Source organism: Myotis lucifugus, unplaced genomic scaffold (genome assembly GCF_000147115.1).
Source record: "Myotis lucifugus unplaced genomic scaffold, Myoluc2.0 scaffold_463, whole genome shotgun sequence".
Lineage (NCBI taxonomy): Eukaryota > Metazoa > Chordata > Mammalia > Chiroptera > Vespertilionidae > Myotis > Myotis lucifugus.
In genome coordinates, this window is record NW_005871511.1 from 378,480 (window position 1) to 399,680 (window position 21,201).

The 21,201-nt window shown below is 55.1% G+C and overlaps 1 protein-coding gene across 1 annotated transcript in view; it reads right to left on the bottom strand.

Moving 5' to 3' along the window:
* FBLN5 (fibulin 5) overlaps nt 1–21,201 on the bottom strand; it is a 65,630-nt gene that overhangs the window by 9,627 nt on the left and 34,802 nt on the right. Inside the window, exons 3-7 of the mRNA XM_014445535.2 lie at nt 12,373–12,495; nt 8,985–9,101; nt 5,191–5,310; nt 1,353–1,475; nt 146–272 (exon numbers count right to left, since the gene is read on the bottom strand). Of these exons, the coding sequence (XP_014301021.1) occupies nt 146–272; nt 1,353–1,475; nt 5,191–5,310; nt 8,985–9,101; nt 12,373–12,495 (610 nt within the window). The remainder of the gene's footprint in view (nt 1–145; nt 273–1,352; nt 1,476–5,190; nt 5,311–8,984; nt 9,102–12,372; nt 12,496–21,201) is intronic.

A 21,201-nucleotide genomic window follows, 5' to 3' on the forward strand; every position in this document is an offset into this window, starting at 1 on the left:
CCCCGGGGGGGGGGGGGGGGAGGTGCGGGAGGGTCCCACAGGGCCGATCCCCTGGCAGGTGTATTCTCCTTCACGCCGCACTGGCAGCCTCCTGAACCAGGCCCCTCACCCACCTTCCCGCTTCCCAGGGGAAGCCACGACTTACTTATCGCTGATCTGAATGTACGGCTCCTCACAGCGGATGGGGTCAATGCACTTGAACCCCCCTTGCAGATTGTAGCAGGTCTGCTGCAGGGTGCACGTGTGGTTTCTGTGCTCGCACTCGTTGATGTCTGAAAAGCAGGGCAGAGGAGAGGCTGAAGCAGGGCAGTGTTCCCAGGGTGCTGGCCCTGGGCCAGGTGGAGGGGGTGCCCTGGGGGTGCGGGCTGCCTGGGTCTGACTGCAGAGCTGCACAGGCCAGGAGGGCAGCCACTGGCCACATGGGACCACTGAGCACTGAGAATGCGGCTGGTCCAAACGGAGGTGTGCCCTGGTCAGTGGAAAAGACACGAGATTCCGACAACTTCGTACAAAAGAACATAAACTATTAATGATTTGTATATGGAGTACGTACATGTTGGAACATTTTAGATACATTGCATTAAGTGAAATGTAATCTTAAAATTAATTTTACCTGTTTCTTTTCACTCTTTTAATGTGACTCCTGGAGAAATTTAAATTACATGCATGGCTCCCATTTGTAGCTCATGTATTTCTATTGCTTGGCACTGCGATGGAGGATTCTTGCTGGTGTTGGGGCAAGGCAGGTGCAAGAAGGCTGAAGTGGTCAGCCGCTCAGCTACCAGCCTCCCCTACTGGCCCCGGTGGGTGGAGCATGGAACTGGAAAATGGCCAAGTGTAGGATCTGAATAAGATCCACCCTTACTCAGCATGGGGTCCCGACCCTTTGAGGGACAGAGCAGTCAGATGGGTGAGGTCTCCCTGGCATCCCTTCTCTAGGAAGTCAGTAGAAAAAGGTTGACCAGGAGGCCCCAGGGGCCATGAGAAAGCCTGGGCTCTGGTTGCTCAGGTCACACAACGTCCCAGTTAGGTTGGGAGCAGCCCTCAGAGAGCCCGCAGATCTGCCGAGGCAGGCAGGACCAGCGCTTGGCGGATGCCACCTCTATCCGCAGAGTTCATTTACAGAAGCGCGAGCGGTCATGTCCTTTCTGGGGCCAAAGGATGAATCACAGGGCAGAAAGGCACCGGCCCAGGCATCCTGCCCAGAAACTGCCACTCTGGGAGCCGCCAACACCCACTCATGCTCTCACCCCTGTCACCTTCCCGAAGCGGCACAGGAGTCCCCAGGTGAAGACATCTGAGCCAGCCCCACCTTACATCCCCCTCCGCCAGGCCCCTCCGGCCGGCCTTACCCTGGCAGCTCCGGTTGTCATCCAGCAGGATGTAGCCAGGGGGGCAGGAGCAGAAGTACGTGCCGGGCTGGTTCACACACTCGTGTTGGCAGAGGAACTCGGAGAAGCTGCACTCATCCATGTCTGGGGGAGAGGGAACAAGTTACACCTGCTGTTTATAATCACAGACTCCCTGGAGGTGGGAGCTCAGTGGCCGTCTACTCCTGCTTCCACACCCTCGGACACGTGACAGCTTTACTGCTAAGAAGCTGCCAATTTGCTTCTTAAATATGTCTGGTGACGGGGAGCTCACTACCTACTGAGACAGCCCATTGATATTTGGACAACTCTGTTAGGAAATGAAATCTCTCTCCATCGAGCTTCCCACTCCCTCTGCCTCTGGCCCTGCTACATTGCTGACTCACTGTGCCCTGCAGGTGAATCCACCCTCCCTCTCTGGAGGTGGGATTTGTTTGCTCGCTGGAGTTTTCTGGTTACAGAGCTCTTCCTCGGAACCCCAAAATGACTCACTGGCCCTGGTCTTCTAAACGGGCAAGTTTATTAATTGTCCCAAGTTGAAAAATCATATTATTCCTAAAACCACAACGGAAAGGGACATAGCCAGAAAGCCAGGGGGTGTCCATTATATCAAAACGTCCTTATGTCCAAAAGCCTCCTTGGAAGAGAAAACTCTAGAGGGGCATCGGCGGGCGGGCACCCCGTGGCTCAGCGGCCCGCCTGCCTGTGAGGGCCTCTAACCGCAGGCGGTGCAGTGGCTGCAGAAGCAGGCGTCGCAGCAAAGCCCGCTCTTTATCACACACGGAGTTTGGCAGCGAAGCCCCCGTTTGAGCGTCATTCAACCAACAGGCCAAAGAAAACATGTTTTCATCTCATCTGTTGTTTCCCGAAAACTTGCTTTCACTCGTTTCCCCCTGTGACATGTCCTCGGATTGCTCTCCAACTCACAGACCGCTGACGGCTGGGATCACCCCGAGTGGGTGTCAGCTTCTCCGCCATCGGATAATCCGGGTGTTACATGCCTGATGCCTCTCGCATCCTTACAGTCTCTCTCGGGACCTTCAGGTGATGGGTTATGAGCCAGCAGAACTGGGATGCGGATTTGAAAGCTAACACATGCGCAGTGAGATCCGCTTCTGCCATGGCCCCTCCCAGTCCCCTGGGAGCCCCGCCCACCATAACAAAGGGTGTCCTCACTCTTCACAGACTCCTAGACTGCATACGAGGCTCCCATTTGTGGCTCCCGTTCTCTCTCTATGGCCTGGCAGCGCTGGGGAGAATTGTCACTTGGTGTTGGGGTGAGGCAGGCTGAGGGAGGCGGGAAATGGGTCAGCGTGTGGATTGGTTCAGACCTTCGGTAGAAGCAGTAGTAGCCCCTGGCAGTTCCTGAGACTTGCTATGTACCAGGCACCCAATTAAATGCTTTACCTGCCTCATCTGATTTAATCCTCACCTCAGCCCGTGGAGGAGGTGCTATTAGTAGCCATGCGTTACAGGGAAAAACTGAGGTTCGGTAACTTACTCAATTCACAGATAATGACTAACCAGTAAAGTGGGGCTCTGAACCCAGCCAGCCGCCAGATCCTATCCTTGTCAACACCATTCTGTAAGGCCTCCCTGAGTCGATCATACTGGGGACTTAAAATGGATGGACTTGGGGAGTCCTGAGGTTGGGGAACATCCCCCAAGTAGGGTGAGCTCCTGTGCAGAGGAGATGGTAGCACCCCTCCCCACCTCCCACCAGGCAGCAAGGGGCCGTAACAGACACACTCGGTGTATCTTAGGATTTGCAATCCCCAGACCTAAGAGCTGAAATACGAGCCCAGTTTCTGGCAGGGAGCATGCAGGAGGCCCCTTTCATTCATCCACCTGAAAACCCACCATGGTTTCCAGGACCAGCTGGGCTTCCCAAATCCCCGAGGGACAAGGGGACACGGCTAGGAAGGGCCTGGTGCCGCATGGAGGGGCCTCACTGGCTGTGATAATAGTGAGGGTGACATTTCCTGGGGAAAGTGATTAGCAGAGAAAGAGGGGAAGTAGAAGAGACGGGACATAAATTCTGTGTCACACTACTATCCGAAGCCAGCCCTAAAGCCCTCAATGACCAGGGGTCATGGTCACTCTAAGTCTGAGGAACATGGGCATCTGGTGGATGTGGAGAAGTTGGCCATTTTAGGTGAAGCCAGGCAACGAAAACCCCCTGCCAAACCACCGAGGAGGTACCCCGCTGAAAAGCCAAAGGTCTCTTCCACTTCCGCTTAGAGAAAGCACGTGCACCTGCAACGGCACTTAGCTACACCAACATGTCTAATCCTGGTGACCACCCCATGAGGGTGTTTGTTTTTCAATGAATGAGGAAACTGAGGCTTAGGGAGTGACCTGGCCCGGGAAAGCACTACACAGGAGAGCCAAAATTTGAACTCAGCTCTGTCTGGCTCCACCACACGGCCTCTGCGGATGGGAATAAACCCCTGTGGACGTGCAAGGAACTCTAGAGACACAAATGACCCCATCTCCTGAGGCTAACCCTCCCACCAATTAGTTCCTTGGCCCAGATGCCCCAAGGAGTGCCATGCGGGAAACTGAAATCTAAAAAGAAAGTAGCTTTTCATGCCTGAGGGTATTTTGTTACCGTTTCTGGGCTGACATTTAATGGGTGGAAGGCTCCCTGTCACTGCCTACTCGCTGCCCTGGCTTTCCCGGCCCCTGGGAGAGGCGCTCGTTTGTTTCAGGGAACTCTGTCCCCAGACACTCCAGCCTGAGTGGAGCTATCACACAGTCCCATCTCGACCCGGGGCACTTCCTGTCACAGTGAGACCCAGGATTAGGAAACGCTCCATCCTGCGAGACAGAAAGGTTTGCACACCCTCGGGCATGGCAACCACTGGTTTTGAAAAATACAGCGAAGCATCATTAATTCGGCCTGCGCTCGTTTACCACTGATGATGATGATGATGCCAAAAGGGGATGGGTTGGGGCTTAATTCAACATTTACCAAACAACAAAAACAACAACCAAAACAAGGGGGGAGTAGGGGAGAAAGAAAAGAAGGAAGGAAGAACGAAAGAAAGAGCTGTGCATGGCTCTGTGCAGGATGCTAATAAATAGGAGTCCGATGCGGTCCCTGTTTTCAAGGAGTTGACAAGAGTTGACACGTTTCTTATTACAAGGGATCAGAAGAAAATTAGGACAGAATCCACAGTCCAGCATGGGCAGAGAACCAGCTTCTTATTGGGCTTGGAAGGGATTTATAAAAGGCTCAACCAAGCCGTCACATCTATGTTCTCACAACAAGTTAAGGGCTCGTTCATTCACTGTTCAACCATTCGCTCATTGATCTGACAACTACTTATTTCATGCTCGCTAGGTGCCAGGCCTGGGGCTGGGCACCGAGTGTTTGTAGAGATTTTAGAATTTCTCAGTGTTTGCACTTACATACATGACCTCATTCTCTCCACACGCCCCTCCTGACCCGACCGTATGAGACAGACCATTGTTCCTGGGCCACTGCCCTGTGTCAGCACCGTCTGTGCTATCCCCAGGACCCGAGTCACTGCTGGGTGAGGACAGAGAACTCAAACCCACGTGCACAATTGGGTGACACCTCTCCCTCTTCGCCCCCATCTCAGACTCTGAAAGGTCACCCCATTGGTTTTTGCATTTGGCCTCACACCACCTTTCCGGAAGTGACTCATCCCCGTGTTGTGTGGTTGTGTCCCAAACTGGAGATGTTTCTGGGCAATGAGAGGAAACACCTGTGAAGGAAGCCCTGGACCGCCACCCCTCACCCCTGCGCCCCTAGGACAGGTGGAGGTCTCCAGGACTAAATAAAACCCATTACCACTGCAACGAACTCCGTCATCCTCGAGTTCATATCCTGGGTCACAGCGGCAGATGAAGGAGCCGTAGGTGTTGACGCAGGTCTGCACGCAGGGGTTCTCGGCCGCACACTCATTCACGTCTGTGAAAAGCCAGAGCGCGTCACTGACGGTTCCCAAACAACGAAACTACGCAGATAAACATGCACTGGCAACACAATCTGCTGTCCCTGGGGGACCAGGTCCACGGGCCGCGAGGTTCTCCACCTGGGACCTATCAGACTGAGGAGTCGGCCCCCAGAAGTGTTCACTGAAGAATCAGGGGCTCCACCCATAGGCCCCTCTGGAGTCATGCAGGGGGAAGGGTAGAAACAACATGTATACACGTCCCATACATGTGTGCACATGTACGTGTTTATACCTCCTAGGAAGCCCACTCTCCAAGGTCACCAACAGGAATTTCTAAGCAATGTCTGCTCTTTCCCGCCACCTGCCACATTCCATTCCCAATGAACTCTGCCCTCACTCCCACTGACGTTGACATTACAGGTAAACACAAATAACTGTGACAATTCTAATAATAACTCTATTTATTACTGCTATGGAATGAATTGTGCCCCTTCTCAGCCCCCTCCCCCTCCTTCCCTCCGGCCAAGTTTAAGTTCACGTTGAAGCCCTAACTTCCTATGTGATGGCATTGGGAGCTGGGACCTTTGGGAAGCACTTAAGCTTAAGTGAGGTCCTAAGGGTGGGGACCTCCTGAGGGAATTAGTGCCCTCATAGAAAGAGACACCAGAGACTTGCTCTTGCTCTTTCTGCCGGGTGAGGATTCAGAGAGAAGTTAGCCAGCGACCAGCCAGGAAGAGCGCCCACGAAAGCCCCTGGCCATGCTGGCCCCCCATCTTGTACGTCCAGCCTCAGAACCCATGAGAAATAAATTTCTGTTGTTTCAGTGCCCCAGTCTATGATATTGTGTCTGCCCAAGTTGACTGAGACAATGATGCATAAATAACATCACTGATAATAACGGAATCTCAAGTTCACAGAATCCTCACAACAAACCTGCTCTAGGGCCACAGCCCCAAGTTCAGTAGGTTAAGGCGAGGACCACAAAGAAAACTGTTAGGGATGATGGAATGTTCATTATCTTGACTGTGGTGATGGGTTCATGGGTGTATACATCTGTGGAAGTTCACAAAAGCACGTTCCTTGCACTGTGCAGTTCATTGTACGTCAATTACACATCAGCAAGATGCTCACGTTTGTATTAAGGCTGAGAGATGTACCCAAATCCCCAAGCTAACAAGGGTGCAGTTGTGACTGGAACAGGAGTTAAGGGTCTTTCCCTAAAACCCAAGACTCCTTCTGCACAGCTGATGGAGATGGGGAGGCGGACTGGGGAGCCCCCTCCTGCACTAGCATTGGCTGCCCAGCTTAAAGCACACTCTCTCCCATGCTCCTTACGCCAGTGACCAACGTTCCAGCCGAGAGAACTTCTGTCCTCTTCGAACGTCCCGGCAACCCTCTTAAGACTCTGAATAGAGATGTGAGTGTTTCCAGAGTTAAAAGCCTTCCCAATGAGTAGCTTTGAGAAGCTATTCTTAAAGGGGAGGGATAATTCCATGCCCAGATACTTCCTGCTTCCTGGAACCCCTCGGAGCATTTTAGAGAAAGAAAAATAATAGTTGGCCATGCCGGGTGGGTCCAGTGAGATACCCATGTCCCCTGGTGCCCATGGGGGTTTGGAGGCTCTCCGCCCGGGAGGCCAGGAAAACGTGGTGGCGCCAGGCTGTGGAGGCAGGTTCAGGCAGGACGGCGCTGGTGAGCATTAGGGCTGGCACTTGTGGCTTCCAGCCGGACACTGGGCACACGGAGATGAGCAGACTCCAGTCCCACCCTCTCTCTCAGCTGTTTCTGCAGAGCAGCAGGACCCAAAGGATCCTGCCCCGGGAACCCTGGCTGCCCTTCCCCGCCAGCACCAGGAGCCACACATGTCCAAATCCCTCTAGGTCCTGTGGGAACAGACCGCACCCGCTCCACTGCTGGGCAGGAAGGCCAGGCCCTTCGTCTGCGCTCAGCTCTGCCACCACCTGGCTGAGGCACTGGCCAAATTGCTTAACCTCTTGGCTCCTGGATTTCCTTGTCTGTGCAGAGAGCCACACACACCTGCCCTGCCTCCCTCGTCCAGGCCATTGTTGGGATTCAGTGAAATGAACAGATGGGACAATGCTTGGAAGAGGGCAAAGCACACTTCCTCGCACAAGGTGTTAGAATTACACAAGCCCCGTGCAGTTGGGAACATTTGTGTCACCTGCGGGCCCAGCTGATGCAACATCCCAGTGGCCCAGTGCCCGTGTCCAGGTCTGGGTGCTGTGCCTGCTGCCGGACTTGGCACCGCCAGGCGTATTATCTGCTCCTTGTCACAGGCCTGGCCCTGAGAGGCTCAAGGACACATGGGACTTTGGCCTCTGCTGCGCCTGGCTGTTCCTCAGGGGGTGTCGGGTGCACCAAGCCAGACTCTCGGGGGGGGGGGAGGGTGGAGGATAGAGAAGGGGTCCTGGGCTGGCACGTCCAACCCCCAGCCTTGGCATGGAGACGCCTGGATCTGCCCTGAGCTGCTTATCACAGCAGCGAGGGAGCCAGGCGCCTGCTCCCGCTCCAGGGACAGGGGAGGGCCCTTGCTCTATCGGCCCCTCGACCGCCCAGCCCCGTCTCCACTCCCAGAAGAAAATGACCTCTGCTGACGAGAGGAGCCTTGTTGGAACAATCAGCAGAACCAGCTCTGGACGGGAGACTTCCAAAGAGTCCAGGATCACGCTCTTTAAGGCCGATGCCTTCCTGTTTACCCAACGATTTAGATGCGATTAAATGGAGACATAATATCCTCCAACTAGCTGGCCAGAAGCCCGCCAGCCAGGCCTCTGGTGGTATGACAAGGAAATGGGCCCTGCGAAACCTGGTGGCAGCTCCAGACAAAGACCTCATTCTGAGTCCCCGGCACTGCCTCCACCCTGGACGGAGCAGCTGCCAGGGCCCGGAGGCCCCGGCCGGGGGCTGGGGCGGGCGGGGAGCCGGCGGCCAGGCCAGGCGGGACCTGCACTAATTCCTCGAATCTTAAGTCCCCCATTCATTTCCTGAGCGGGAGAAACCGGCAGATGGAAACCACAATAGGCACGGGGATTGTTTTTCTTACTTATCAGTGCTCGAAGCGATCATGTGAAAACCAGAAAATGCCTCTGTTCCGTCCCGTTTCTGTGAGGAATGCTGAGTGGTAGGGGACGTGACCGCCGCCACCAGACCCTTTGCTAAGTAACAGGCCCTCCTGGCGTGGGCTGAAGGGGAAACTGTAACACGAGGCATCAAAATTGCCCACGAAACCCCTGCACAGAGTGTGCGTGTTTATTTCGCCATTCATCAAGGGTCGGGTCAGGCGTTCTTTCCGACCACCCCACTTTGGCCCAGGAATTGGACTGAGGCTACAGGATACGCAAGAACGTTTCTGATGAGCCAAGCAAGCCGGCGAGGCTGCTTGCTGCTGGACAGCAGACAGAGAAGCCAGCCCATGAAACCGTAGCTCCCAGCTGACGGATGGCTGCGCTTCTCACGCCAGCAATGCCCAGAGCGCTCCTTGACATGCATCATGCAACCTCCGTTCAGGTCTCGGGTTTCCGTAAGCAAGGAGATGCTCGGGCAGTGACACTGGGCGGACAAGCGCTTTAACAGCGCGGCCTCTCCCACCCGCAGGAGCTGTCAGGCTCGGCAGAAGACAGCCTCTCGTGTTTCACGGCGTGTTCGAGTTACCGTTCACGTCGCATACCTTGGCAAGACCTTCCATCCTCGTTGAGGGTAAAACCAGGGTTGCAAGTACAGGAATAGGATCCAGGAACATTCGCGCACAGCTGCTGGCAATAGCCATAGCGACATTCATCAATGTCTGGAAACAGAAACACGCAAGGTAAGACATTTCTTCTCCATCGCAATGCCCCCCATCTCTTCCGCCGAGAGATCTCGAAGGGAAGCCAAGGAGACCCGCCGTGAAGACCGTACCTACTAAGTGTCAGGGCTGGTGACACTCTGGATTCCAAGGCTCGATCTCCCTACAATCCTCCCCGACCCATCTTGGTCCCATGAACACCCGACCCTATCTTGAAAGTTGTAGAGGAAGATTTTGCTTAGAGTGGGCAAGATGGCCGCTCAGATTTTATCCACGTTAAGAGTCCACTTTAAGATTGTATATAAGTGGGACACATTAGCTCAAAGTATAAGAAGAATCTATAGCCTCGCTCCAATAGACTCCTCACCAGCTCCATCAACAATGACTATGCCCAGGTGTCAGGAACAAGAACAAGTGTGGGGGAGGAGGAGCTGGTCACACTACGGTCTGGAGACCCACGGATCCAGTAACACCAGGACTCCGGAGCTCACCGGGGATCTCCTCCTTGCACTAGAGCGGACATACAACTCTGCCTAAACACACCTCTTCCAAGCCACGGCTGGTCTTTCCTGAGCAAGCCGCTCTGCGCATGAATGGATCCTTTCAGCAGAGTAGGCAATCTGACCTCCCTGCAAACATGGACCAGTCCATGGGGAGCCTGGTGTCCCTGGGGAAGCACTTCTCAACCCCCCAAGTTGATGGGCTGGAAAATTGACTCCTGTGAGATAGGATGTCTTGAATGAAGCCTACAGGTGGAGACAGAGTCCTCACCTATACAAGCACCTGCTGTGACCGATTGATCTGACTGTAGCTGTAACTGGTTCTTGTCTCATCTCCACTTCCCCCTAAACCAGTGGTTCTCAACCTTGGCTGCACATTAGACTCACCTGGGAATCTTTTTAAAATCCTGATTTCTGGGCCGCATCCTCCAGAAATTCTGTTTCTTTGTTACTAATGTTGTGGCCCCACCCCATAACCAAGAAACAGAATTTCCGGAGGATGAGGCCCAGAAATCAGGATTGTAAAAAGATTCCCAGGTGATTCTAATGTGCGGCCAAGGTTGAGAACCGCTGCCCTAAACGAACCACATCCCTCCCGGGCACCTGGTTCCCAGGGGCCATCCGGCTCTCCAGAGGCCAGCTCAGAACCTCAGTCCCTGTGCCTAGTTCCTACCACCTGCTGCCAGAAAGCACCCCACTTGCACCTCACCTATTGTCTAACCTTCCTAGAGGCTGTGCCTTGCTCTTGTGCTTCTGTTTGACCTCTGAGTCCCAGCTACCTCTACCCTGGCACACCCCACTGCCCACCGGGTGCCTGGCAGCTCCTGCTTAGAAAGCACAGTGACTTGTGCAGTGGCCGGCCCACCTCTTCCCAGGGTGCAGTTGGACACATCACCAGGGACAGGAGGCAGCAGGGAAAGGAGAAGACATCCTAGGGGACCTTGGAGGAAAGGCAGCCCCCAGCCCCTCCTTTTTCTCCAAAAGCAGTGCCTCCAAAGGTGCACAGAAGGGGTGGGGGACAAGGCTATGGAACTTGTGTCTTTAAAGAGAAAGAAAAAAGTTTGGCCTGAGAATGGCAAGTGTTCAGGAACAATTAGGATGTGAAGTGCATGTGGCACCAGGCAAACCTGTCAGGCCTCCAGGAGCCCCTCCCAAAGCTGCACACTCGGGGGCCAGGAACCACCCTCCCGGGTAGAGGAATGTCCCAGTGTCTGGCCACCCTCAGATCAGAGGGGTTTCCTCTGTATCATCAGTCCAGCCTGTGTCCCCGACACCCGATCCTCTCTTGCGCCCCCTGGTGGCGGAAAGTAACTGGACTGAAGAACAGGAGGTGGGTTTTAGACCGAATTCACTTTGTCCAAAATGTCCCTCCGCGCTTGAGTCTCAGTTTCCAACTGCATAAAAGTTGAATGACATAATATCGAACGTCCCTTCCAGCTCCGAAATTCTACATATTAAGTTCCTGCACAAACAACTCACAATGATGTGCTTATGTTCAAAGCAGCGGCATCAAATTTTCCATAATAGCGGAGGTTGGTTAAAACGCACAGCGACCATCACATTCACACATGCCGTGTGCAGCCAGCTCTCTGGTGCATGTCTGGAAAGGGGAACCGCGCCAAGTCTAGGCTGGCTTATCGGGCCCCCAGGAGGCCGCAGACAGGGCCCTGAGGCCGCCCTAAACGCAGTCTCGATCGAGAGAGACTTGGAAAAAAAAGAACCTTCTTTTTTTGTTTCCATGATGTCGTGTGGATTTGTTTCTCGGCTCCTCCAGGGCTGACTTTGGGGCAACAGGACGGTGTCTCGGAGAATTGAACCTGGCAGGGCTTCTCCAAGAAAACAGCATAGAAACCACACCCCAGAATAGAAATTGAACTGACAGCGAGAGATGGCTATGAATTCATTCACTTGGCGAGACCGAAAACTACAGGGAAAGAAAGGAAAATAACCCTCCAGTGAAAATAAACAGAGAGACCATAGAGCAGATGCCAACTGCAAGCAACGAAATTCTCAATTGGGGCGGCTGGCTCCTTAACAGTAAAAAAGAAAGACCAGCCAGTGGGGTGGGCATGATGGGGTGTGGGGCGGAGATGGGGTTCGCGCAGGATCTCCTGCCCCACGCGGGAGAGCTGGAGCTTGTCTGTGGCTAAGCAAAGTGTGCCCTTCTCTTAGTATGATTTCTAACTAGGACAGGTTAACTCTCTCCTCCACCCTTTCCTGCCTTGGACATAAACGTCCTGAAGGCGGGAAGAAGGTGTAGGTAAAATCAAACAGGAGCCTTTCAAGTAAATTAAAAAATTCAGATGCTGACATGGCGGAGATGGTGACAACTGATTTCAAAAGGTGGTGTGGCCCTGGCTGGTGTGCTCCGTGGTTAGAGTGGCGGCCTGCACACCGAAGGGTCGCAGGTTCAATTCCTGCTCAAGGGCACTTACCTCGGTTGCGGGTTCATTCCCTGGCCCCAGTCAGGGAGCATGCAGGAGGCAACCAATCAATGTGTCTCTTGCACATCAATGCTTCTCTCTCTCTCTCACTCTCTTTTTTCTTCCCTCCCTCTTCCTCCCTCCCTTCCATTCTCTATAAAAATAAATGGGAAAATATCTTCTGGTGAGGATTAACAACAACAAGAAGAAACACAGTGGTACTGAAACATGTAAGCTCATAGCCTTGTACCTCCACCCCCTGCAAAGCCCACCCAGCGATGCCCATTTCACAGTGACCCTGGCAACCACTCACTTCCAAGAGACCCCGTGAGCCCCGAGAGCTGTTACCTAAGCACTGGCCTTCCAGGAGCCAGTAGCCGTCGGTGCAGGAGCAGGTGTACCCTCCTTCCGTGTTGATGCAGATCTGGGTGGGGTTGCACTGGTGGGAATCGGTTGCACACTCGTCCACATCTATAACACAAACAGATTCCGAAGAATGTTACCTCCATCTGTGTAGGGCCCCGGTGCCACCAGAGGTGCCAGCTGCTTGCTTGTCTGGCTGGGGGGCAGTTGATCACATTCCTGAGTTCTACCCAAAAAGATGGGGCCACCTCCAGATGGGTGCCACTGGGAGACACTGGCCTTTTGTGGAGCTAGCCTGCTGCCCAGAAATCCACCAAAGGAAATGGCCAAGAAGGGAACACACATCCATGGCTCCTTTCCACTGCCCTCGCCCACCGTTTTCTGCAAGCAGGTCACCCTGACAATAACCATTACTGGATTTAGAAATGCATTTTGTTTCGGCTTCTCCTTTCACCTGTTATGTGGGGGTCTTTTGGGGTCTCTACTGTGTGCATGGAGCTACGATACCTCTGAGGACATAAGAGAAGAAAAGAAAGCCCTCCGCCAGAGGAAGCTTGGAATCGAGTCACTGGATTGGATCTGTCCATGAGCATCTTTCCATCTGAGGTTCCTTACCCTTCGCGATGCTTCATGGAGCCCCTAGTGCTCCCTCCTCTCCTGCGGCTGACCTCTGTGCTCTCTGCCCACACCAGGCTTGTCTACACTGTTTCATACCCATCGCTGTCTGGCTGTCTGTCTGTCTGTAGTCGCTTGTGTCTAAGGCAGTCCCGTCTTCATTGAGAGCCTCGAAGCAAAAGACCAAGCTGCAGTCACAGTCATATTTCTCACGACACCCGGTGGACACATTCAGCCTCAAAACGGTTTCAGCTGAAACGAACCCTTCTTTCCCGTCTCCCATGCTGTGTTTTAGGGAGAGCATTCAGATCCTGTAACGGGACCTCCTGACCCCGCCCTTTCCCTTTGACCTCAAGCCCTGGCTCAGCCTGGCCTCACCCCAACGTCTTTCCTCCTGCCCGTCCTGCCCTGGCCTGTCTGTGCCTTCTGTCCCTCATCACTGCAGTTCCTCCCGCTTCCCCCAGTGTGTAGTGTGCCTGGGCCCGCACAGATGTTAGTGTATTTATTCTCACACTCGCCCTGCCGATGGGCTCAGCATCCCCATCCTACAGACGGGAAAACTGCACAGGAGGAGCTCACAAGCCCAGCTGAGAGTTCAGCCCGGGCCCCCCTGACTCCAAGCCCACCCCGTGCAGGATAACAGAGGCCGTTCCGCCCCTGGGCCTGGCAGGGTCAGGAGGGGAGGGAGCTGGTGCACCTGGCAGGGGGACCACACGGAGCTGTTGCTGCCTTTTCCTGCCTCTCCTAGAGAATTGTCTGCCTCTGAATGTTGCCTATTGCAGACTGTGGTGGGAGTGGGGGGCACCGGGGGAAGCTCCCCAAGGACAGGGGTCTTCCGTGACGGGCCTGTTCCGCTGCGCGCTCAGGGAGCGAGCGTGACTGATTCAGGGAAACACTCGGCCAGGCGAGCCATGGTGTCTTGGGTTCCAGTGACACCAGCACAATCCACCTCCCACAACAAGCCAAACACCAAGAAACCGATCAGTTCCCACCCGCCAGGAACTGTGTGTCTGGGCCCCGCATGGAGCCAGCCTTCAGTCTCTAGACATGGACAGACTCCAAGAAGCTGGTTCCAAGGTGGGGGCCGCCTCCGCTCCAGCCTCGGTGGCGAGGACCAGCCCAGTTCTCAGCTGCAGGAGCTCCTGCCGCCGCACCCCCCCCCCCCAGCTCTGCCCACCTAGCCGAGCCTCCCAGGGGAACCGTGAACAAGGCTTGGCCAGCAGCCGGGCCTGCTCACATCCACACTGAAGCTAGGATAATAAATAATGCCACTATCGGCCAGAGCATATTTACATTTTTCCGGAGGGGAGTGATGGATGGCAACTGTACCCTGGGAACAACGCTGCCTTAGGAATTCGTGCTCTTTTTCCTGCCTGGAGGGCAATGCGGGGTGAGGGAGACCCAAGGCGAGCAGAGCCATGAGAGCGCCTTGGTGACCGCGAGTTCCCAAGGCTCGGTCTGTCTGTGTAGCTCACATGCGCGCCACGTGCCCGCAGGGCCCCACAGGGCCCCACAGGGAAGACCAAACACTTGCAAGTGGACCCGACTGGCTCAGAAGGGCAGGCGGGGGCCTATGAGTGCACGTGTGTGTGTGTGTGTGTGTGTGTGTGTGTGTGTACATGTGTATATGCACGGCCACACAGGCACAGGCACAGGCAAGGCAATCCCACCAAGACACACAATCTTTAAAGTTCATTTTTTTTTTAAACTCTACCATTTTTACCAAGTTAAAGAATTAACTCATTCCTGTTGATGTATGCTCACGGAACTAATTTGTAATGTTCGCTACCTGATTGAATGGACTGTCAATATAAATGTATTTTGAGAACTGAAGTGCCTGGAGCAAGCATGTCAAACTCGCGGTTGGCGGGCCACATGCCTCATTAAATGCGGCCCACCAGTTGTGAGTTTGACATGCTTGCCCTGGAGTTTTGGGTGGAGGGTGCATCCCATCTTTGTATCCTCAGAACACACGTGGTATGACGCTGTGTCCATAGTAAGTGCTCAGTAACTGTTTGGTGCGAGGATGAATGAACGCAGGAACTGCAAACATGAATGCCTCTAGACCACGGACAGATGCGTCCCAGACAGCTTGCTACCAAGCCCGTTCTGGGGTGTGGACTGGAAACACAACCAGCCCCGCCAAAAACCACCGTCCGCCACACACCCTGGAGGCGGCCACGCAGAGGGCTCCACGCGGGGCTGGAGGGCACACCACACATTCCAGCTCACAGCTGAACTGCTTATATTCAATACATTTGACTTAAATAACAGAAGGAAAAATACGACGCATCACTCCAAGGACATTCTTTGGCAAAGCGTCCACTCTGCACGGTGGAAAAGCACGCCCTGCGGCAACCTGAGTAGGTGTCGTTAGCCTCGGGCGCGCGCGGCCCGCTGCTTCCTTTCCTTCTTGTGTGATATTTAGGAAGAGGCTCCTAAGAGAAAAGCATGCTGGGTTCATTCAGGCATCTGTTCAGTCCGGCTCTCTCTTAGTCTTCGTGCTTGTGTGTGTGTGTGTGTGTGTGTGTGTGTGTGTGTGTGTGTGTTTGTGTGTCCTCCCAAACCTCCAGGTCACTCGGGAGAGCTGGCATCCAGCACAGTCCCTCCATCTGGACTGGTCCCCAAAGCAGCCTTTGCTGAGAGCCCTTCTGCCCGCTCCCTGCTCCCTCCAGAGAGCTCAGCCTGGGCACGCGGAGGATTGCACCACAGCAACTGTGGCCCCTCTCTCCCCAGGTGGGCATCCTCCACCCGCCCTCCTGGCAACCAGCACCCTGGCCGCTGGAGGAAGGAGCCTGCTGACTCCTCCAGAACCTGCAGCTGCGAGCGCCCAGCACGGCACCCGCCCAGGAACGAATCCTCCCGGGCGTGAGCAGCCCAGCTCTGCTGGCCCACGCGGCTGTGTCTGAGCTGTCATCCTGTGCCGATGTCCCTTCAGTGAAAGCAACTGCTGACTCAGTCATCGACACAGCCCACCGCATCCCTATGGCCCAGGAGGCCGCGGGATAGCGGGCCGTCCATCAGGGACACGTCCAGGGTTCATGCCACTGGCTGGGTCTCACATCTCCTCCAGACAGCAGCTTCACACGGGCAGGTGCGTGAAGGCGGGTGAATAAAGAACGACCTTCCAGTCCAGTCACGGCCTCACGGAGGCACCAGATGGAGGGACCGGCCTCGGTCATGAGGACACACTACCCAGCAACCTGGGACAACCAACGAGGGGTCTTCCAGGCTGATTTGAGCGGCAGGTGGGCGGGCCGCGGGCCAGAGACACCTCGGAGCAGGCGCCTGAGGGAAGCGAGTGGTGACGGGCAGCCGTCTGTCGGATGAACTCTCGGGACCTTGTGGTACCACGTCCCATGTCCTTCCTGGAGTGGGCGGGTTCTGAGAACACAGCATACAACCCACGTCTCTGTCCCGTGTGAAACTGAGGGCTCCGAGGACAATCCCAGTGCTAACTTGCGGGTTGTTGTACCCACATCTCCACAGGGAGGTGGAGCAATTAACGTGCTGATGTAAATATGTTGGGCTATAACTCCTCTGTGTCTGTATGACAGCTATTCATTGTATTTGAACGTGTATATGTACATCTGAATGTATATTTCATCACTTACTCCTATACGTTGAAAGGAAAACACTTAAACTGCTTTCCTAACACCAATTCTAATCGAAATAAAGTGTCCTTCAAAAACTCTAAGGAAAAACACAACCAAGCAGGAACTAGTGGCTCCTTCATGCCCGCAGGGAGCACACTTCCTAGGCCATGAGCCCAGCACCAAAGCACAAGAGGGAAAACAAACAAACAAACAAACAAAGGGCTGAGTCTCCCCAGAAAGGACGGTGGGGAAAAACATCAGAACTTGGGGGGCAGGCAGAGCTGGGTGTGCGGCCAGGCTCCTGCACGTAGTACCTACGCATCCCAAGCATCATTCCCTCTGACCTCTCAGGTGTCCTGCAAAAGAGAGCAGGCGGCCTGCCTCAGCGGCTGCCTCGAGAGGTCATCCGTGAATGTGTCCACCGGTCCCACCACCACTGCCTGGCACACAGTAGGTGCCAGGAAACTGTGTCCCCTTCCCTGGCGCGGGCTGTTCTAGCAGCCGTGAGAGGTTGGGGCAGTGGGGCTGCCGCCTCCTGCAGGCTCTGTTCTGCAATTCACCAAAGACACCAAAATGACAGGCGTGATCCGCTCTGTGGTTCAACCAGAGCCAGAGCCGTCTCCCCCCCAAGCCCAGACACGTGTCAGGAGGTTGGGACAAGATGTGCACAAAGGCCGGAGCGTTCCCTCCCGGGGTCTCGAGGTCCCCGCTGCACCTCGGCATCTCTGGGTCCATCTCTGGTCCCACGGGGGTCTGATCGGAAAGCCCGGGCGCATGGGTGTCCGACTGAATTCCACAGCCGAACATGATCACCCTCTGCACAGTCTGATTCTTCCCTCTTCCTGTGTCTCCTCTTCCCCTGTGAACAGCAAAGGGCTGACTTTGCGAGCCCGGGTCCACAACCTCAGCTGAACGTCTCTGCCGTCGGCCAAGAGGAAACATTCCCACTGGGCGCCGCTGGGAGAAACGTCCCCGAGAATGCGGACAGCTACACCTTCCCAAAGGCCTCCACGGGGCCCTTTTTGGATGCGGCACCAATCATTTCCTTGGTAGTAAATTTTTACCCAGTGAAACAACATGTTTTCCCAGCCCGATTTGGTTCCTTCCTCGCTCCAGCTAATGGGGCTTGATAAGCAAGAAGAACATAACAATGGCACATTCCTACGTCTCCGCTTGAAGCCAGTCTCGGGCCTGCTGCTAAGCTGGGCCGGGGCCATTTTTTCGGCGAGACAAGCCCGGCCAAGGCTGGAAGCTACACAGGGCCTACTTCCCAAACACCTGCTTAATTAAAGACCTCAGCGTTGGAGAACTCGCTCCACGGGTTCCCAGGACATCTGCACTCCATGTGTCTGTGGGTCCCGGGCGATCGTCAGGAACCAGATCGTTCTGTTTACGGCATTTTTCCTAGCGCTTGACAGTACGCATAGGACACAAAGCTTGCCGGTTCTGAACCTCCACTGGGGCAACAAATACGTGGTCCATTGTCCAGCCCACAGCAAGACTATCCTTTCCTTTGGACGACGACGAAACCGGCTGGAATGCAGGTCCCCACCTCGCCGCCGTGAATTCTACTTTTCTCTCTGTAAAGTGAGAGCCTGGAGGGGAGGCTGAAGGGCCCCTTCTCGCCCTGACCTTCTATGGAAACAAACGCTCTGCTAATGGGGACCACATTGCTGGTTCCTGAGTAATGATTTTCAGCCCGAGTGCTCGGTAAACATCAGCTGACGCTGCCGCTCTCGGCCGGGCAGCGAGCTGGCCCGCTCGGCCTTGTTGTGCGTGAATGGTCCCCGCCACGCGAGGCGGGTGTGGCGAGAGGGAGCTGACAGATCGATTCCTTCTTGAGCATCACGCAGCCAGATGCCCCAGAGGAGGAGGACGGGCTGCTCGATGCCAATCTAGACCTGGCATTTTTTTACTTAAAGGGCGTGAGGCTTTGGTCATAATTGTGACTGCAGAGCAAACAGACCATCCCTTTTGAAGGGAGGACTCTCAGAGCCCAGCAGTCTGCAAAGCTCCAGCTCTTCAGTCCTGCCACCTCCCTGCAGGTTCCTCCCCCACAGCCTGACCTCCGGGCTCCATGCTCATGTCCCGGCCTGTGATGTCCTTGTCCCCATCCCCACACCCTCTCCTCCATGCCGTCTCAGCGAATGGCGCCACCGCGTTTCAGTCATCCTCACATTGCCCCTCCCCACACTCCCTGCTCTCAGGCAGTTCTCCTGGAAACCTTGCAAATCCCCCTCCTTCTCCCCCCCCCCCCGTCCCCACCCCCAAAAGACTCCAAGGCCTGCCTTTGCTCTAAATGACTGAAATAACTTTGCCTCTAGTCTGCTGGTCTTCAGTGTCTCCCCCAGGAAAGTGCACTAAACACACAGAGCCATCCAAGGCACAGAGGAGATCGTGTGGCTCTCAGAACTGTGTGTCGCCTCCTTAGAAAGCTCAGGGCTTTGACACCTGGGCCGCGCAGGGCGTCGAGGCGGCTCCACACTCACACGCACGCTAAGCACACGCCGTTTCCGAGCGCTCCACACGACAGCACACGGCTCAGGGTGTGTGGTTCCGCCCCCTGCACTACACCGCGAGCTTCCAGAAAGCAGGGCTGGGGCCTGCTCACATCTGTGTCCTGAGCAGCGAACAGTGCCTGGCAGGGCAGAGCGCAGAAGTGAACTTCATTGGAAATGAAGGCGAAAGGGGAAGGTGGTGAAGCCCCAGACATTGGAGGAAAAAGTTCAGCCACCCACCTCTTTTGTGGCCCGTGGCCCGTGGCCAGGATCACACTCCCCTGGGACACTCCCCTGGGATGAAGGATGTGAATGATGCAGCTCTGGCCCCACAGAGCCTCGGGCCCCAGCTGGCAGGGCCTGGGGCCTTCCTCCCATCCCTGGGCGATCTGAGCATCCTCACCCCCAGAGGCCTCATCCCACCAGGCGCTGGGCCTGGTGGAGCTGCTTCCTCTTTCCTCCCAGATGAGGACGAAGCTTATTCTTAGCAATCGAGAAGGGGGCATCAGAGGAGGGGAAAGGCACGCCTCTGCCTGGCCTGAGAACGCGTCCACAGGACCTCTGAGGGCACCGCCAGGAAACCCGATCCATTTCTCAGGCTCAGCACAACCCCACAGCCTGGTGCCGGCTGTGAGAAGAGCCAGGTGAACAAATTCACTGCCAGGAATCAGCCGGCTCACGGACGGCAGCAAACATCCCCTGGCAGCCCCTCTCGGAGCGAGATCACAACATCAGCACCTGTTCTCTTCCCACCGCCGGGATCAGAAAGCCCTGCCACCACTCTGACTCCATCACTAGCCAACCAGGTCACCTGGTGAATGTCATTGACTTTCTGCACCTGCCTCCTTGTGGCTGAAATGAGGCGACCGTCCCCTGCCCTCCTAGGGCTCGCAGGCCCGTGGGGAAGACAGCTGTGGACACGTGTGTGGAGGGCACCGCAGAGAGCAGTGAGGACACATAACTGGGAGTGTCCCACATCTGGAGGGTGGGGGTGGGCGGGTCTTGACACTGAACAATGACGTAGGAGAACAGTCCCTTCACATACACCCATTCCTGGAACCCGAAGCCTCTTAGGAAAAAGGAGGGAAGTGACAGAGGGATGGCTCTTTCAACATTACTTAACAAGAAACAGGCCAGCGCCCAGCCGGCATGGCTCGGTGGTTGAGTGTCGACCTATGAACCAGGAGGTCATGGTTCAATTCCCGGTCAGGGCATATGCCTGGGTTGAGGGCTCGATCCCCAGTGTGGGGCATGCTGGAGGCAGCTGATCAAAGATTCTCTCTCATCACTGATGTTTCTATCTCTCTCTCCCTCTCCCTTCCTTTCTGAAATCAATAAAAAAAAATTTTAAAGAAAGAAATGGGTCAGCGGGAGAAGAAGAAGATGGATATTCATCCTGAGACCGGCCCACTCTGCTGGTCCCCTCTCCTGCCCTCACTCCTTCATGCTGGTACCGTCCACAGCTCCTGCTCCCCGTCTCCAGCAGGTGACCCCAGCAAGTCAGAGAATAACTGCTGAGGCTACAGCTCAGGAGGAGGGCAGACCTCGGGAGATGCGAGAAGAAGCGACAAACCTATAAGGCCATGGGGGTGGGGAGAGGATGCGGGGAGAGAGCTGCCCGAGGGTACTGACACATGTCCAGAGAGTCGGGAAGCCAGGGTCCCACCGCACACAGCACAGGCCTGAAATAGCCACGCCCGCCCCCGACCACATCTGGGGCTTGGTGAGAGCTGGATTATATCACTTGAACCTAAAATAAATATTTGAACCGACTAAACACTTTTCAGGATTGCGTGCTTACCTGGCTGAAGGAACCGAGGGCTGCCCTTTCCCATCCACCTCTCTGTGGTCGCTAGCAGCTCCTGGATTTCTTTAGTGTGGAAGGCAGAGCGGTGAAGGAGCTACAGGTGGGGCCAACCAACTAATTTACCTGCCAGGCCGCTGTAGCCCTCCCTCTCTCCCACCAGGAGGAGCCCAGTGCCAGTAACACAGCTATTCAGGATTCATAGATGCTGCACACATTAACCATGAGCCATCACTGCTATAGGTCCTAGGGATTCAAAGATAAACAAGCCATGTGTGCTTACAGTCTAGAAGGAAACAGA